At 37.7% G+C, this 12,180-nt stretch overlaps 2 protein-coding genes across 2 annotated transcripts; one reads left to right on the forward strand and one right to left on the reverse strand.

Annotated features, from left to right (window-relative positions):
* Positions 1-460: 460 nt before the first annotated feature.
* LOC140943635 (L-rhamnose mutarotase-like) lies at positions 461-4,152 on the reverse strand. The gene is made up of 3 exons (XM_073392757.1): positions 3,978-4,152; positions 3,792-3,885; positions 461-702 (listed from the first exon to the last, which is right to left on the reverse strand). The coding sequence occupies exons 1-3, from the start codon at positions 4,086-4,088 to the stop codon at positions 500-502; spliced, it is 408 nt and encodes a 135-aa protein (XP_073248858.1). The 5' UTR covers positions 4,089-4,152; the 3' UTR covers positions 461-499.
* A 67-nt stretch (positions 4,153-4,219) lies between these two features.
* LOC140943191 (cell growth regulator with RING finger domain protein 1-like) lies at positions 4,220-9,618 on the forward strand. The gene is made up of 5 exons (XM_073392260.1): positions 4,220-4,452; positions 4,786-5,026; positions 6,062-6,230; positions 7,826-7,936; positions 8,966-9,618. The coding sequence occupies exons 1-5, from the start codon at positions 4,236-4,238 to the stop codon at positions 9,329-9,331; spliced, it is 1,104 nt and encodes a 367-aa protein (XP_073248361.1). The 5' UTR covers positions 4,220-4,235; the 3' UTR covers positions 9,332-9,618.
* The last annotated feature ends 2,562 nt before the right edge of the window (positions 9,619-12,180 follow it).

Consider the following 12,180-nt stretch of genomic DNA (forward strand, 5'->3'; position numbering starts at 1 on the left):
TTTTTTATTTTTTTCATTTCTTTACATTTACGTCTCTGGCTTTTAGTTGTTTGTAATAGCACGCACTACACAATGTTAATAAAGACTTTGCAGACAAGATCACTACATGATCATTATTTTGTTTATCTTGTTTGAAATAGTTCATTATTTTTTTTGTAAAAGTTAATCGACATTTACATAGTCCACTGTCTCTAAACCAGAACTACATTGATTCACATTCTGATTCCTTCCAATCTCACTTACAAGGTCTGGTTTCATAAGCAATGAAGAAACGCTTACAACATCTCACAAAAATTTATAGTGCCGCCTTTAGCTTTCCACTTTCGTCACCCTCAACATCAAGTGACCTCAGCCGTAACAGGTGTTACGGGTTACAGCCCTTAATGACAGCTTTACTGTGAAATAAGTGACTCAGGCTACTTTGCTGTCTACTTTTACCGTCTACTTTTGCTGTTGTTATTTTTATTTCATTTAATAAGATTATTGACACTTATTATGACTAATTTTCTTTATACTGTGTTGCAGGATGGCCATCGTGGAACACTTCTTCTATGGGTGCCCACCAGTTACCCCCCTGTCCACCCTCACTTGGTGGAGGACCTGTCCATTCTAACGACTCCTGACAAGGTTCGCAAACCTTCCACCAATCCCTGGTCACAGGGTCATTTCCTATAGCTGCCATATCTTTGTCAAGGTCATCTCCTAAGATAAAAGATCATCACAAATGCATCAACTTTACCAACTATCATAGTTAAAGAGTTTCAGTTTAGAACGTCTGACTATAGCTCAAGAGGTATGAATGTGCTAGTCTTGCCAAAACCCAAAACAACTACAATGGTCTTACTTAGATATGCCACAGCAAGATATTGGAACTTGCTTCCTGATTCTTTTAGGAGAGCCACTAGTATGAAGGAATTTAGATGTTTAATTTTTTCCCATAGTTTCATAATTAGATGTTTACTATTACCACCAGTTTGTGTTTTTATGTTAATAAGTTTTTTATGCGTGATATTGTATGTGTAATTCATCGGAGATACTAGCCTTAAGAGACCTCTTGTTTTTCAAGTGTTGCAAGTGACCACCTCCCATACGTCACTAGCTGTAGCATTTTGAGTGGTCACTTACAGGAGGTTTGACTGTATTTTGCTTAATAGTTGACTGATTGATTGAAAAATTGGTTGATTGATTGTCTGAATGATTGACCAATAAAATGAAAGTATAATTGAATATTTTTACTGTCATGCAGAGATTTTCAACAATTTCAACATTTCCACTATCACACTCACTAACTTAAGTAGAGGGGTGAGTGGTAGAGCAGTTAACACCTCCAACTCCAGATCTGGAGGTCTGGGGTTCAAGCATCACCCGTCACGTTGTTTGTCACACTACACCCAGGTGTAAAAATGGATACCGGCGACACACTGCTGAGGGCTAACCCTCAATATTATTGACTAGCATCCCGTCCAGGGGGAAGTAGCAATGCTCCTAGGCATACTTCATGCTAAGGAAACCAGGATAACCGCTGGCCATTAGACTTTCTCAAAGTCGTTCGCTTGGTTTTCTGGTCTGGTGTGGTAGGACCCGGCACGAACGACTTTTATCCCTTGCAGCGCGCCAAATTTACAGGAGGAATTTTCCTCCTGTAATGTTATCCAATCAGAAGCAGCCTTATCAAACCGCATGTCAATCAAACAGATCACGCGCAAGATCTTGACACATGAAACCTGTCTGGGTGAAAGTAAAATTTGCTTCGAGTGTTTTTCTTCGCTGTTTGTTTATGTAGAGGCTTTTACTAAAACTTAAATTTTCAGCTGGTTGTACGATGCGTTCAGTCAAGGACGCAATCGCTTATGGGTTGCGAAAAGCACAGTACAAAGATGTTCGTGAACATCAAAGGAAAGTAATCGAGGGTTACTGCAGTGGAAAAGACGTATTTCTTTCGACACCAACAGGATCAGGAAAAAGCTTGACTTTCGAAGTTGCTCCCTATGTTTTCGACTATTTAGAGCACGGCGAAAGACTGGAAGTGTGTTCTGTCTGCTTAGTTGTTGTGCCACTGGTCGCCCTTATGAAGGACGAAGTTACCTCTTTAGTTGCCCGAGGGGTATCGGCTGCTTCAGTTGGAGCAGACTGCACGAGGGAACAAGTAAAAGAAATTTCGGAAGGAGAATACTCGCTGGTATTTGGAAGCCCCGAAGCTCTCTTAAATAGCCACCGAAGTATTTTTCACGGCAAACTCAGGAAAAACCTTAAGGCTGTTTTTGTCGATGAAAGTCACTGCATTGCAAAATGGTGAGCGATTGATTCGTTATTGTTTGCGATATACATTTGCAAGACTACAGAATACAAGGTCACCTGAAAATTTACATATCATTTAAAATAACAAAAGCATCTATTGTGTTACGGCTCGTTCTAAGATGCAAATTTGCAAATTATTTCCTAGACTTTCTTTTGGTCCAGAAAAGTTAGCCCTAACTTGAAAAATTTTCTTTGTCAGCGTTTCGTTGCGTTCCGAGCAGTTTCGGCAAATAGTTCCCAAGTCGTTGTCTCGCGGAAACACATCTCCAAGAAGAAGCTCCAGACTTTGACACGTTTTTGTCTTCTGTTTCCCTGAAAATAGCTTTCTTCATAACGCTGGATTGTCTATCAGTTTGCCACATTGAAGGCAAATGTCTTCCGGCACAACAACCCGAATAAAAGTTTTAGTTGGTGTGTTTTCCTCCTCCATTCCATTTAAAACCAAACCATTGATCGATTTCGCTAGGTGCGAAAAGTATTTTGACAGTTTGACAGGCAGCGCTGCATGCAGCATCATGAGAAGTTCGCGCCAAAATGACGTCACTTGATGTGATTCGCTGCAAGGGAAACAAGTCGAGCTTTCGCTCGCTCGCGCTTCGCGCTCACAGTCGCGCTACGTGCTCAAAAGCTCAACTTGTGAGCAAGTCTAGCTGGCCATTTGAGCCTTTGGCTTGTGTGCACTATTACCTTACCTTTTAAGGCCCAGTCAATTCCAAGAACGACCATCCACACCCCCCCCCCCTGCCCTTCCCCATGAGCATTTGTCGGCCATTTATCATTATGAAGCACCCTATGCAAATCACTCCAAGCCACTAGTTATAATTATTGCAAAAAAGACCACATTGAACTGATTAACCTCAATGACAGAGCTATAAGTTTGAATTTTAATAACAACTTTCTTATTTTCGAATGATTAGCAAACAAAACATTGATTGTTTTTCCTCCATGTGTGAGCTGATCACAATGGCGGGAGGCAGTTTCTTAGACAGATGGAAAAAATACTGTTGGGTAGGGAAGCAACAGAGCAAAAACCACATATACCTTTTTAAAACATAGGTATTCAAAATATTCTTTAGAAAGTTATCTAACATAGGTATATTTTTAGTGAAATATTGAAAAAGGAACAACGTTAATGGCTTCTAGAAGAATTGACAAATACCCCACCCCCAGGTAGGGGAGCCCGGGGGGATGGGCATACTTAGAATTAACTGAGCCATTACCTTACTTGAGTGTTAAATACACAGAACAGACATCAAGTCATGCGGTCTTTACTTTAAAGACTTAAACCTTGTCTGGACAACAGAGTTTAAGGATGTGGATACAAGTACTGATTGAAAAGTTGGGTGACAGAAATATGAGCTGATTGATTGATTAATTGATTGATTAATTAATCGATTGATTAATTAATCGATTGATTAATTGATTGACTGACTTAAATTATCTATTTATTGATTGGTCGGTTGATTGATTGACTGATAATTTCAAACACTTACCTACGTATTCCATATGAGAAAACAACAAGTGATGGTATTTATCGTAGTAAATTGTATAGTTTCGTATATTGCTGTCATAAATTCTCTTAAGCACCTGAAAAAAGACAAATGGTCACCTTGTTAATTATTAAGACTGGAAATTTTTGTGAACTTACAATTACAAATAGCCAAAGGACGTATTTTCACCTCTGGCCACACAGCGGCATGAAGCTCCTTATATTTTTCATACAATTCTGGCTTCAACTTTATAACGGATCCCAACCTTTTGGCAATTTTAGGGCTAGAACTATCGGCCATTTTCACAACGAGTGGTTACGTTCAGAGTCGACTCTTCAAATAGCTTCGTATTACACAACGTAATCACCTACCTGGCAATCACCTGTTTTGGTAGGTAGTTCATATATGATTCCTATAGTGTACTAGAACTCGGCGCCGGCGATCAAAATGGCGGACTGGTTAAGTTTATTCTCCGCTCTCATTATAGTGGGATGCTTTCTCCTTTTAGCTCGGTTTATTGTTAGTCTTGGCGTCATGGAAAGAGAGGCCATGTTTAATTTGAATCTTCCACGAAGAGAAATTCCCTCAAAGCAAATGATCGAGGTGAAAAATCCCTTTGTTTTAAAACTGAAGTCTCTCCATTCGACTTCCACTGCTGATTCAGGTAAAAGGTAATCCTTGACAAGATATTACTATTTAAATTTTCTGTGATGTACGATTGAGATAGAGGAAGAGAAATTGAAACAAAGTTAAAATTTTCTTTCTCAAAATAGTAATTATGAAAAACCTATAGAAGAGCTGGAACAAAGAAAGCAAATTAATTAAAACAAACAAAATAAACCTCTGAGACTTGAGACCTTATTGGGAAATTTAGACTTAAAAGCTTATTGTTTATGACAATCATTCAAGTATTATTGATTTTCTTCAAATAGTATATTATTTGAAGAAAGACAGCAGAGATTCATAATGACAGATATTGGTCTGATATTTATTATAGGTGTTATAGAATTTCTTCTCAGTACAACTTCACCATGCTATTTGACTCTGTATTGGGAAGTAAGAAAGGATGTCATAGATTCTGTCTTTGGTCATTCATACCTTGAACAGCAAACAAGTGGTTTTGATGATGCTGAGAATGGTGATGATGACTTGGATTTGGATGAGGTACCAATAATGACTGCGCTTCCACTGGAGCACTTCCTTCAGGGCTCATACAAAGAGCGAGGAACATCAGAATTGTATCCTTAAGTTAAACCTCAGCTAGAAATCCAATCCCATTGGTGCAACTATATAAGCAAATAAAACCGCAGAGTAACACAGAAAAGCAATTTAGGACTAAGTGGATCTGCAATTCAGTCATTAATTTTAAACGAAAATTAATTTTTTTGATCACAATTATGATTACAGACAAAAGGAAGGGATAATTTTCTTGGTTTAACACCAATAATATTATGAAATGTCACTAAAACTAAATTTGCAGAAAACACAACAATGGTCGTTATGTTTTAGGCCCAGATCAGATGCTGAACTTTTCATGTAGCGAACGTAATGCATAAATTATCATGTATTTTGCAGGTTGACCCTGTTGAATTTTGTGATAGCTGGAATTAAGATCAGCTTCTGAATTCAGCTAAGCAATTTTGTTAATTCAAATTTATCTGGCTCGTAAAAAGTTCGGCATCTGAACCGGACCATATTAAAATAACATAATAGAAAGAAAGAAATCTTATATAGCAGACATAATAGTATTATTGTTGAAGTGATTTTAGTATAAAGGCACAATGCCTACTGCCCCATTGCACTGTCCTATTTATGATTAAATCTGAGTTGCTGCTGGCCAGTCAGACAGGGTGTGTTCTGTGACTAGTTTGGATCTCAATCATGGAATTGATCATGTGGCAGAATGCAAGAATCAATATTATTGTTATTATACTTTTGGTGACTTTTGAAATCTTTTCTAGAGAGCCTTCACATTGTAAACTAACTCAGCTACAAAATCTTGGCATGTACCACTGAACACTACAATGCTGTACAGGACACCCAAGTACCAACCTACTCAGATATGCCAAGATAAACTACATCTTACTAGGTATCCTCCAACTTTATTGACAAAACCTGAAAATTAGTAATTGTTAAAGGAAACCAACGTTCAATTTTTCACCCGCTCTTCATAAAACAATAACTACTGGGAGGTGTTAGGAGAAGAAACAGATAGTGTGAAGTTGAATGAAGGTTTGGCTAGGAACATTTTGTCCTTAACTGAATATCTTCAGCTATGACTCAGGTGTAGATAATACAATAATAGCTGTGCCTCCAACTGATCTAAAAATTGCATCACTATCAAGTCACCCCTCAGAAGGCAGTAACTCAACATATTCGCTTATAGTGACTGTAGAGATGTGTCGGAATGATGAACGGGGACCGCAACAACTTGCAGATATTGTAAGTTACCATATGTAGCAATAGTGTGGAAATGGGGTAGCCAACCGAAATCACTAAACTGTTAGCACCCCCCCCCCCCCCAAAAAAAAAGATTGTTCAGATGATTTTTGTTTAGTTCACATGAGCATTGCAAGCACCCTGTTTGGTCATGATTGTGTGACATTCCTTTCTTTTTAAAAAGGCAATAACTGGTTTGTGCTTCAAATGCTCTAAAACTACCAGGATATAACTCTGTTGAAATATTTCTGCCTCTGATCATAATATCATAAAACATTACTGACTTCATATCTTTTCCAGTTATTGATTTGCATCACTGAAAAGCTCTTGCATAAGTATTCCTGACCATTTTAAGCACATTGTTATTGCCTCACACAAAAGGGAGGAAAATAGTAACTTGAGTGACGCAAAAATTCAAATTTGTACCATAATTTTCTTTGGGTTGCTAACAGTTACCTTATTATTGGAAATTAATTCTCCATGAAATGAGGGTATTGGAAATAAACACAACATAAATTAACACAAATTTAATAGAAAACAACTTTTGAATAGCGGAAATTAATGTGAAAGAGAGCATAACATTTCAAAACGAAGGAAAATTATTAATGCGACATTTACAAAGAAACAAAACAGAAACAAAAGACAACAGAAACAAAGTTAAACATACAATCTGAAGAAGAAACTTTGTTTGTGGTACTTCCCCTAAACATACGAAGGGGGTCAAGCAAAGAAAACTGGCCACTTCCATGGTTCTTCACAGTTTTACTGATACTGATTTTTCTCAGCTATAGGCCTTATTTTGTTAGAAAAATAACGGCATGGCCAGACCTCTCTCCCAGATCAATCACCAGGAACTTTAAATAGCAATATAGTCATTCACCTTATTCCAAAATGGTGGCAAATAAACTTCATGATAACTGGCCCTCAATGCTTCATTTGAAGGTTAAAGTTCTTTAGAATATTCTAGATGCAATATATGAAGGCAATGAGCCAGGGTGAATGAGGGCTAAGTGACATAAATTTAAAAGAAACTTTACTTTGTAGTAGCCAAGGCCATTTCTGAGCTGCTCCAAGCCACTGGTTTGAAGCGAGGCTAAACGCAAAGCCATTGATTTGAAGATGATGTTTTTTTCTCATGCAAATGAATCTCATTTTCACAAGAAAGGTTTTGCTCGAGCTCTTGGCTTCATTTCAAAAGTGAGAGTTTTTGGAACTTGGAAATAGCCTTTTAATATGGCCATCATTTTGGCGAATGAGTTGTATAAGATTATATTTTGAAAGACATGTTATCAATGTCATTAATATTAATTTAATATTATTGCTCATGTTATCTTTTAATATTATTGCTGATGTTATCTCTGACCAGGGGTCAATTTGATAAAACTTCTACGGGAGTAATTTACAAGTGTAGCTATTGTTTTAGGGTCCAAAAACAATAGCTACATGTCTTGTAAATTACATTTGTTAACATTAAATTGACCCCAGTAGAAAGTGCTACAGTCTTTCATTTTCCTTTTTGTCTCAGGTCCTTCCTTCTTTCTTGTATTTCTTGTGATACTGGAGGCATAATTATTATGTATTTTATTATTTCTACATAGGTGGCTCTTATGACAGCAGTTCAATTATCCAATGCTTCAGCTGGTAAACTTACCAGCAACATAGTGATGCAATTTGTTCAGACTGCGGAAGGAAACATATACAGTATGAAGGTATAATCTTTGCTCCAGTACTTAACTAACTTCCTAGTCATGCCAGTGTCAAACTATTGTAAGTTTATAGTGGTACTTTTTGATGCTGGAAACAAATCGAGCACTGCACATTGATGAATGAAGTAACTGGAGAAATGGATGGTGGCCAAGTGGTAACCACCTTGAACTTCAGATCTGTAGTTCCCAGTCCAGGTCTTGCCCTTTCATTGGCAGTTTCCTTAGAAAAAAAAACTTTCTCCACTTTGTCTCTCTTCATGCTGGTGTATGTATAAATGGTTACCAGCAAAATCATGCAGGGGCGGGGTAACCCTGTGATGGACTGGCATCCATTCCAAGGGGAGTGGCAACATTTCTAGTGCTTTACGCCACAGAAACTGTTTTAACTCTTTAAGTTCCAAGAAAGACAAACTTCAATTATATTTTCTTCTCTTTATGAAGGTTGCATTTTACAGGTTACCTAGTAAAATTGATAGCTTAGCTCGCCATGACTGTGATTTAAGCGTACAAACTGGTATTGGGATAGCCTGGAATCAATTTTGGACTTGCTCCAACTCTCTGTCAGTTTCAATGTCCAAGATGGCCTGAGGGCATTAGTCCCAAGAACAGTATTGAAGTATTGAACAGTATTGAACTCGCTCTGCTTTGCAGGCTAGCATTTGGAACCACTTATTAATTATTCTTTTCTTTTCTATTATTATGTTATTATTTATTTATTCATTTATTTTATTTGGTCTTTCTAATTCATTGCCTCCTTTTTTGGTAAACGTAATTATTGGTAATGTGGTGGCCAACTAGAAAACCTAATGGTTCACTTGGCCATCATACTCAAACTCTGATATTAATTTTATAGCAACATTTTCGTGTAAACATCAATCAAAGTCTGTAACCTAGCATTAGTCAAAATATTCAGGGAAGAATAAACTGAACTGAACTGATTTTTGCCAGCTGTGTCCCATGCTAATATTATGGTACATCATTAATTTGAAAGTAGCAGGTAACCTTAGTGTTTTGTTCATTTTGTTTTCACAGAAATTGTTTGTTGTAGAGAGTGATGACCCATTAGAAATGCAGTCATCATCATCAACTCAAAGAACAGAAACCCTATCAGCTGGAGATGAAAATTCAACTATTTCATCAAATCAGTTAACAAATGCGGTGTGCATCATTTGCCGAACACTTCCAATCACCCGTGCCTTTCTTCCCTGTAGACATGCATGTGCATGTGGACTGTGTTGTCAGCAGTTAAGCTATTGTCCAATGTGCCGAGCACTTATCCAGTCGTACTTCATAGTGCAGGATGAACCATTTATTGACGATGCTGAGTCTGGTACTAGCTCTGAACTAAAGGGAATGTCTCTTGGAGAAATATTAAGAGGTGTATTTTCTGCAAGCTAGTCCAGAAATTACTTCAAGTTGGAGTAGAATAATATTGTATCCTCATGTCATACTTACTACTACACTCCACCCTTGACAGATCCTCTATTTTTCTAAACAAATGCTTGTCAATGAGAAGTAGGAATGTCAAAAAGAGCAAGCTACCCCCTCACGAGGGAAACTGTCAAAAATCATTATTGACATCAAGTCCCCTAGGGGCCATGTACTTGTGAAAGAAAAGTTTTTGTTAGAGACAGTTTCCATAAGTGACCACTCAAGAGTCAGCACTCAAATAAAAGCATTTAAACTTCCTGGTCAAATTTATTTTATTTTATTAGCTTCACCAAAAAAACAAACAAATAGAAAGAACGTTGGCAGGGACACCGCAACAGCTGTGGCCAATTACAGCAGGTGGGCCTGGGTAATACATAACTGTTAACAGTCCTTTACTTTCAATTGTTATTCATTAAAAAATGTTACTCCATTACGCCAGTTAGTACCGGTTGGCTCAAATTCCCCTCCTAATCATAACTATAACAAAATTCTCAAATCTGATTAATTGTCAACTGCCCTGATTTCAGCCTTAAAAGGTACAGTTTAATAGGACAGTATGCACATGCTTGCACTTAAATGTCTTTTTTTTTTCATTGCTAGCAAAAAAAATCTTGGAATTTCTTGTGTTTTGATTTAAAAAGAGACATACATCACAAATTTTGTTAAAGTTATGATTAATTGGTAACAGAACTTTAATTTGTGTCATCCAATTTGGTCTGTAATCATACTCAGACTCCTGCTTGGACTCCCGCTACATGGTTGTCCGATTTTGTTGATCACTCTTATGATTACAGACAGAATTGGGCTCCACTCAGTCCCGTTACCATTACTAATTGTGTCAGCAACAAAATACTTGAATTTGATTGGTTCTTAACAGCAGATGTTTTAGCTTAATTTTGCTGTTGTAACTCCAAAACTGTCCGATTTGACTTGTCTCATAACAAGGAGTTTGTAATTTGACGTTTAAAAAACCAATGAAAATCAAGTGGCAAATGCCACTAGCCAATTAAATTTAACTACATAGCACATGATACCCAATCAAAATCAATGAAAAAATGGTGATCAGGTACTAAGCTGTCCAGCTTCAACTGGAAAAGAAATATGGATGAAACTAACTGGTCCAATGACTTTTATTCAGATGATTTGGAATCTTTCTCTTGCATTATAGAGCGGTTTTCACTTGACTGTCGAATTGGGATTGGTTTTGGTTTTGGTTTTGGTTTTACTACGTCCTTTGGTTGGCTAGTGTATTTACTTTGGTTTTGGTTTTACGACAGTCAAGTGAAAACCACTCTAAATATTCCAAGACTGAGTGGAAATAGGACTTTGTGTCGTAAAATCCAGTGGTAATCGGGCTCGCAATTTCAAATGGGCCTTGCACTTTACTCGCTCAATTACTCCCTGGATTGTACTCCACTCAGTTCTATTGCCATTACTAATCCTTCATAACCATCTAGCATTGACCAAATTTGGTATACGTTGGTGATATCCAGTAACATGACATCAATAGTCCAGGATTCACAAGAAAAAGGGATGGCAGTCAAGAAGCCCTAGTGACAAGGTTGCTTCAAATGTCACACATTTTGTACAGAATTAGCCAACTACTGCTGACGTAACATAAGAGCAGCACAAGTACAACTTGAGGGATGACAACTGCCATTTGAAGATTGTCAGCAAGACTAAACATCTCTTTATAACATCATGAATTTGCGGAGGAACAGACAAATGAAAATGGAAACTCAACGTCGATCAAGGTATGCATCTCTTTAAAATATGAACTATTTTGAATTGGATTGGACTTTCTTAAGATCTGAAGAGTTATTCTTCAGATCATATTAAGGCCACATTAGCCTGAATTTCAGCCATCACCTCGAGTTGTTAAGGAGACTGCTAAAATTAAGGAGACTGCTAAAATTCAAAATAATTCCACGAGTGCGCATTGGATATGAGTTGGCTTTAGTCATCTCCTATCCATCAAGCGCAAGTGGAATAACTCGAGAATTCTTCCCACCTTTATTAATTTTTGTACAAACAACCGATTTTCAGCTTGTTTTTAATTTTGAGCAGACGTGTCCAGATACCATAAATTATTTGTAGAGCACGATATAATGGCTCATAAACAACGATGGCTAAGGCAATCAGAGCTCTAGAATTACATTATCCAATCATTCAGTTTTTTTAATAATCTCATTTAGGAATTATGGGATTCGGTTTTCAAAGTGATCTGAAAAATTATACAGATCAAGAAGGATATTATCTGCTGAGGCCTGATAACACACTCCTTGATCAGCCACTACATGAGAAATGAGCCTGGTGGGATTACCATAATGTAATAGTGATGGGGATGCTTGTTGGAAAATTGAAATTAAACCCCTGAGTGAGACCAATGTGGTGGGGCTCAAACTTAAACTGACCCCTAAAGGAAATTTTTGTGTGGTCAGTGTTGTGGCATTTTTTGTAAATTCTTTTTGAAGCAATACCTGAAAGGGAAAATGTAGTGACTTTCCATCCCAAAAGACCCAAAGTGAGACCAAAATCTGCAATTAACACCCCTAAGGAGATGATAAGCATCCCCTGTCACTTTTATGTGGGAGTCCCCCCGCCCCCCCCCCCCCCCCCCCCCCCCAGGGAGCAGGTTGGCCTTCCTCCTCATACACCCATCCCATTCCCTTTACCCTGCAGCTCTGTTACCTATGCAATAATAACTATTTTGGACCTTTAATCACTGGTGGTTTCATTGAGGGTAGCAGCTTAATTGAGGTTCAGTTGTACTTACTTTAATTAGCCCCTCTGATCGCACACAATAACACAACAGG

The sequence above is a fragment of the Porites lutea genome, chromosome 7, assembly GCF_958299795.1.
Source record: "Porites lutea chromosome 7, jaPorLute2.1, whole genome shotgun sequence".
NCBI classification, from domain to species: Eukaryota; Metazoa; Cnidaria; class Anthozoa; order Scleractinia; family Poritidae; genus Porites; species Porites lutea.

What these genes read in the sequence shown, in the direction of transcription:
- LOC140943191 (XM_073392260.1), top strand. Translation starts at nt 4,236, where the DNA reads ATGGCGGACTGGTTAAGTTTATTCTCCGCTCTCATTATAGTGGGATGC. An exon ending in GACTTCCACTGCTGATTCAG is followed by an intron (nt 4,453 to 4,785) that starts GTAAAAGGTAAT and finishes TATTTATTATAG; the next exon opens with GTGTTATAGAATTTCTTCTC. An exon ending in CGCAACAACTTGCAGATATT is followed by an intron (nt 6,231 to 7,825) that starts GTAAGTTACCAT and finishes ATTTCTACATAG; the next exon opens with GTGGCTCTTATGACAGCAGT.
- LOC140943635 (XM_073392757.1), bottom strand. Translation starts at nt 4,088, where the DNA reads ATGGCCGATAGTTCTAGCCCTAAAATTGCCAAAAGGTTGGGATCCGTT. An exon ending in ATGCCGCTGTGTGGCCAGAG is followed by an intron (nt 3,886 to 3,977) that starts GTGAAAATACGT and finishes GTCTTTTTTCAG; the next exon opens with GTGCTTAAGAGAATTTATGA. An exon ending in TTCTCATATGGAATACGTAG is followed by an intron (nt 703 to 3,791) that starts GTAAGTGTTTGA and finishes CTTTTATCTTAG; the next exon opens with GAGATGACCTTGACAAAGAT.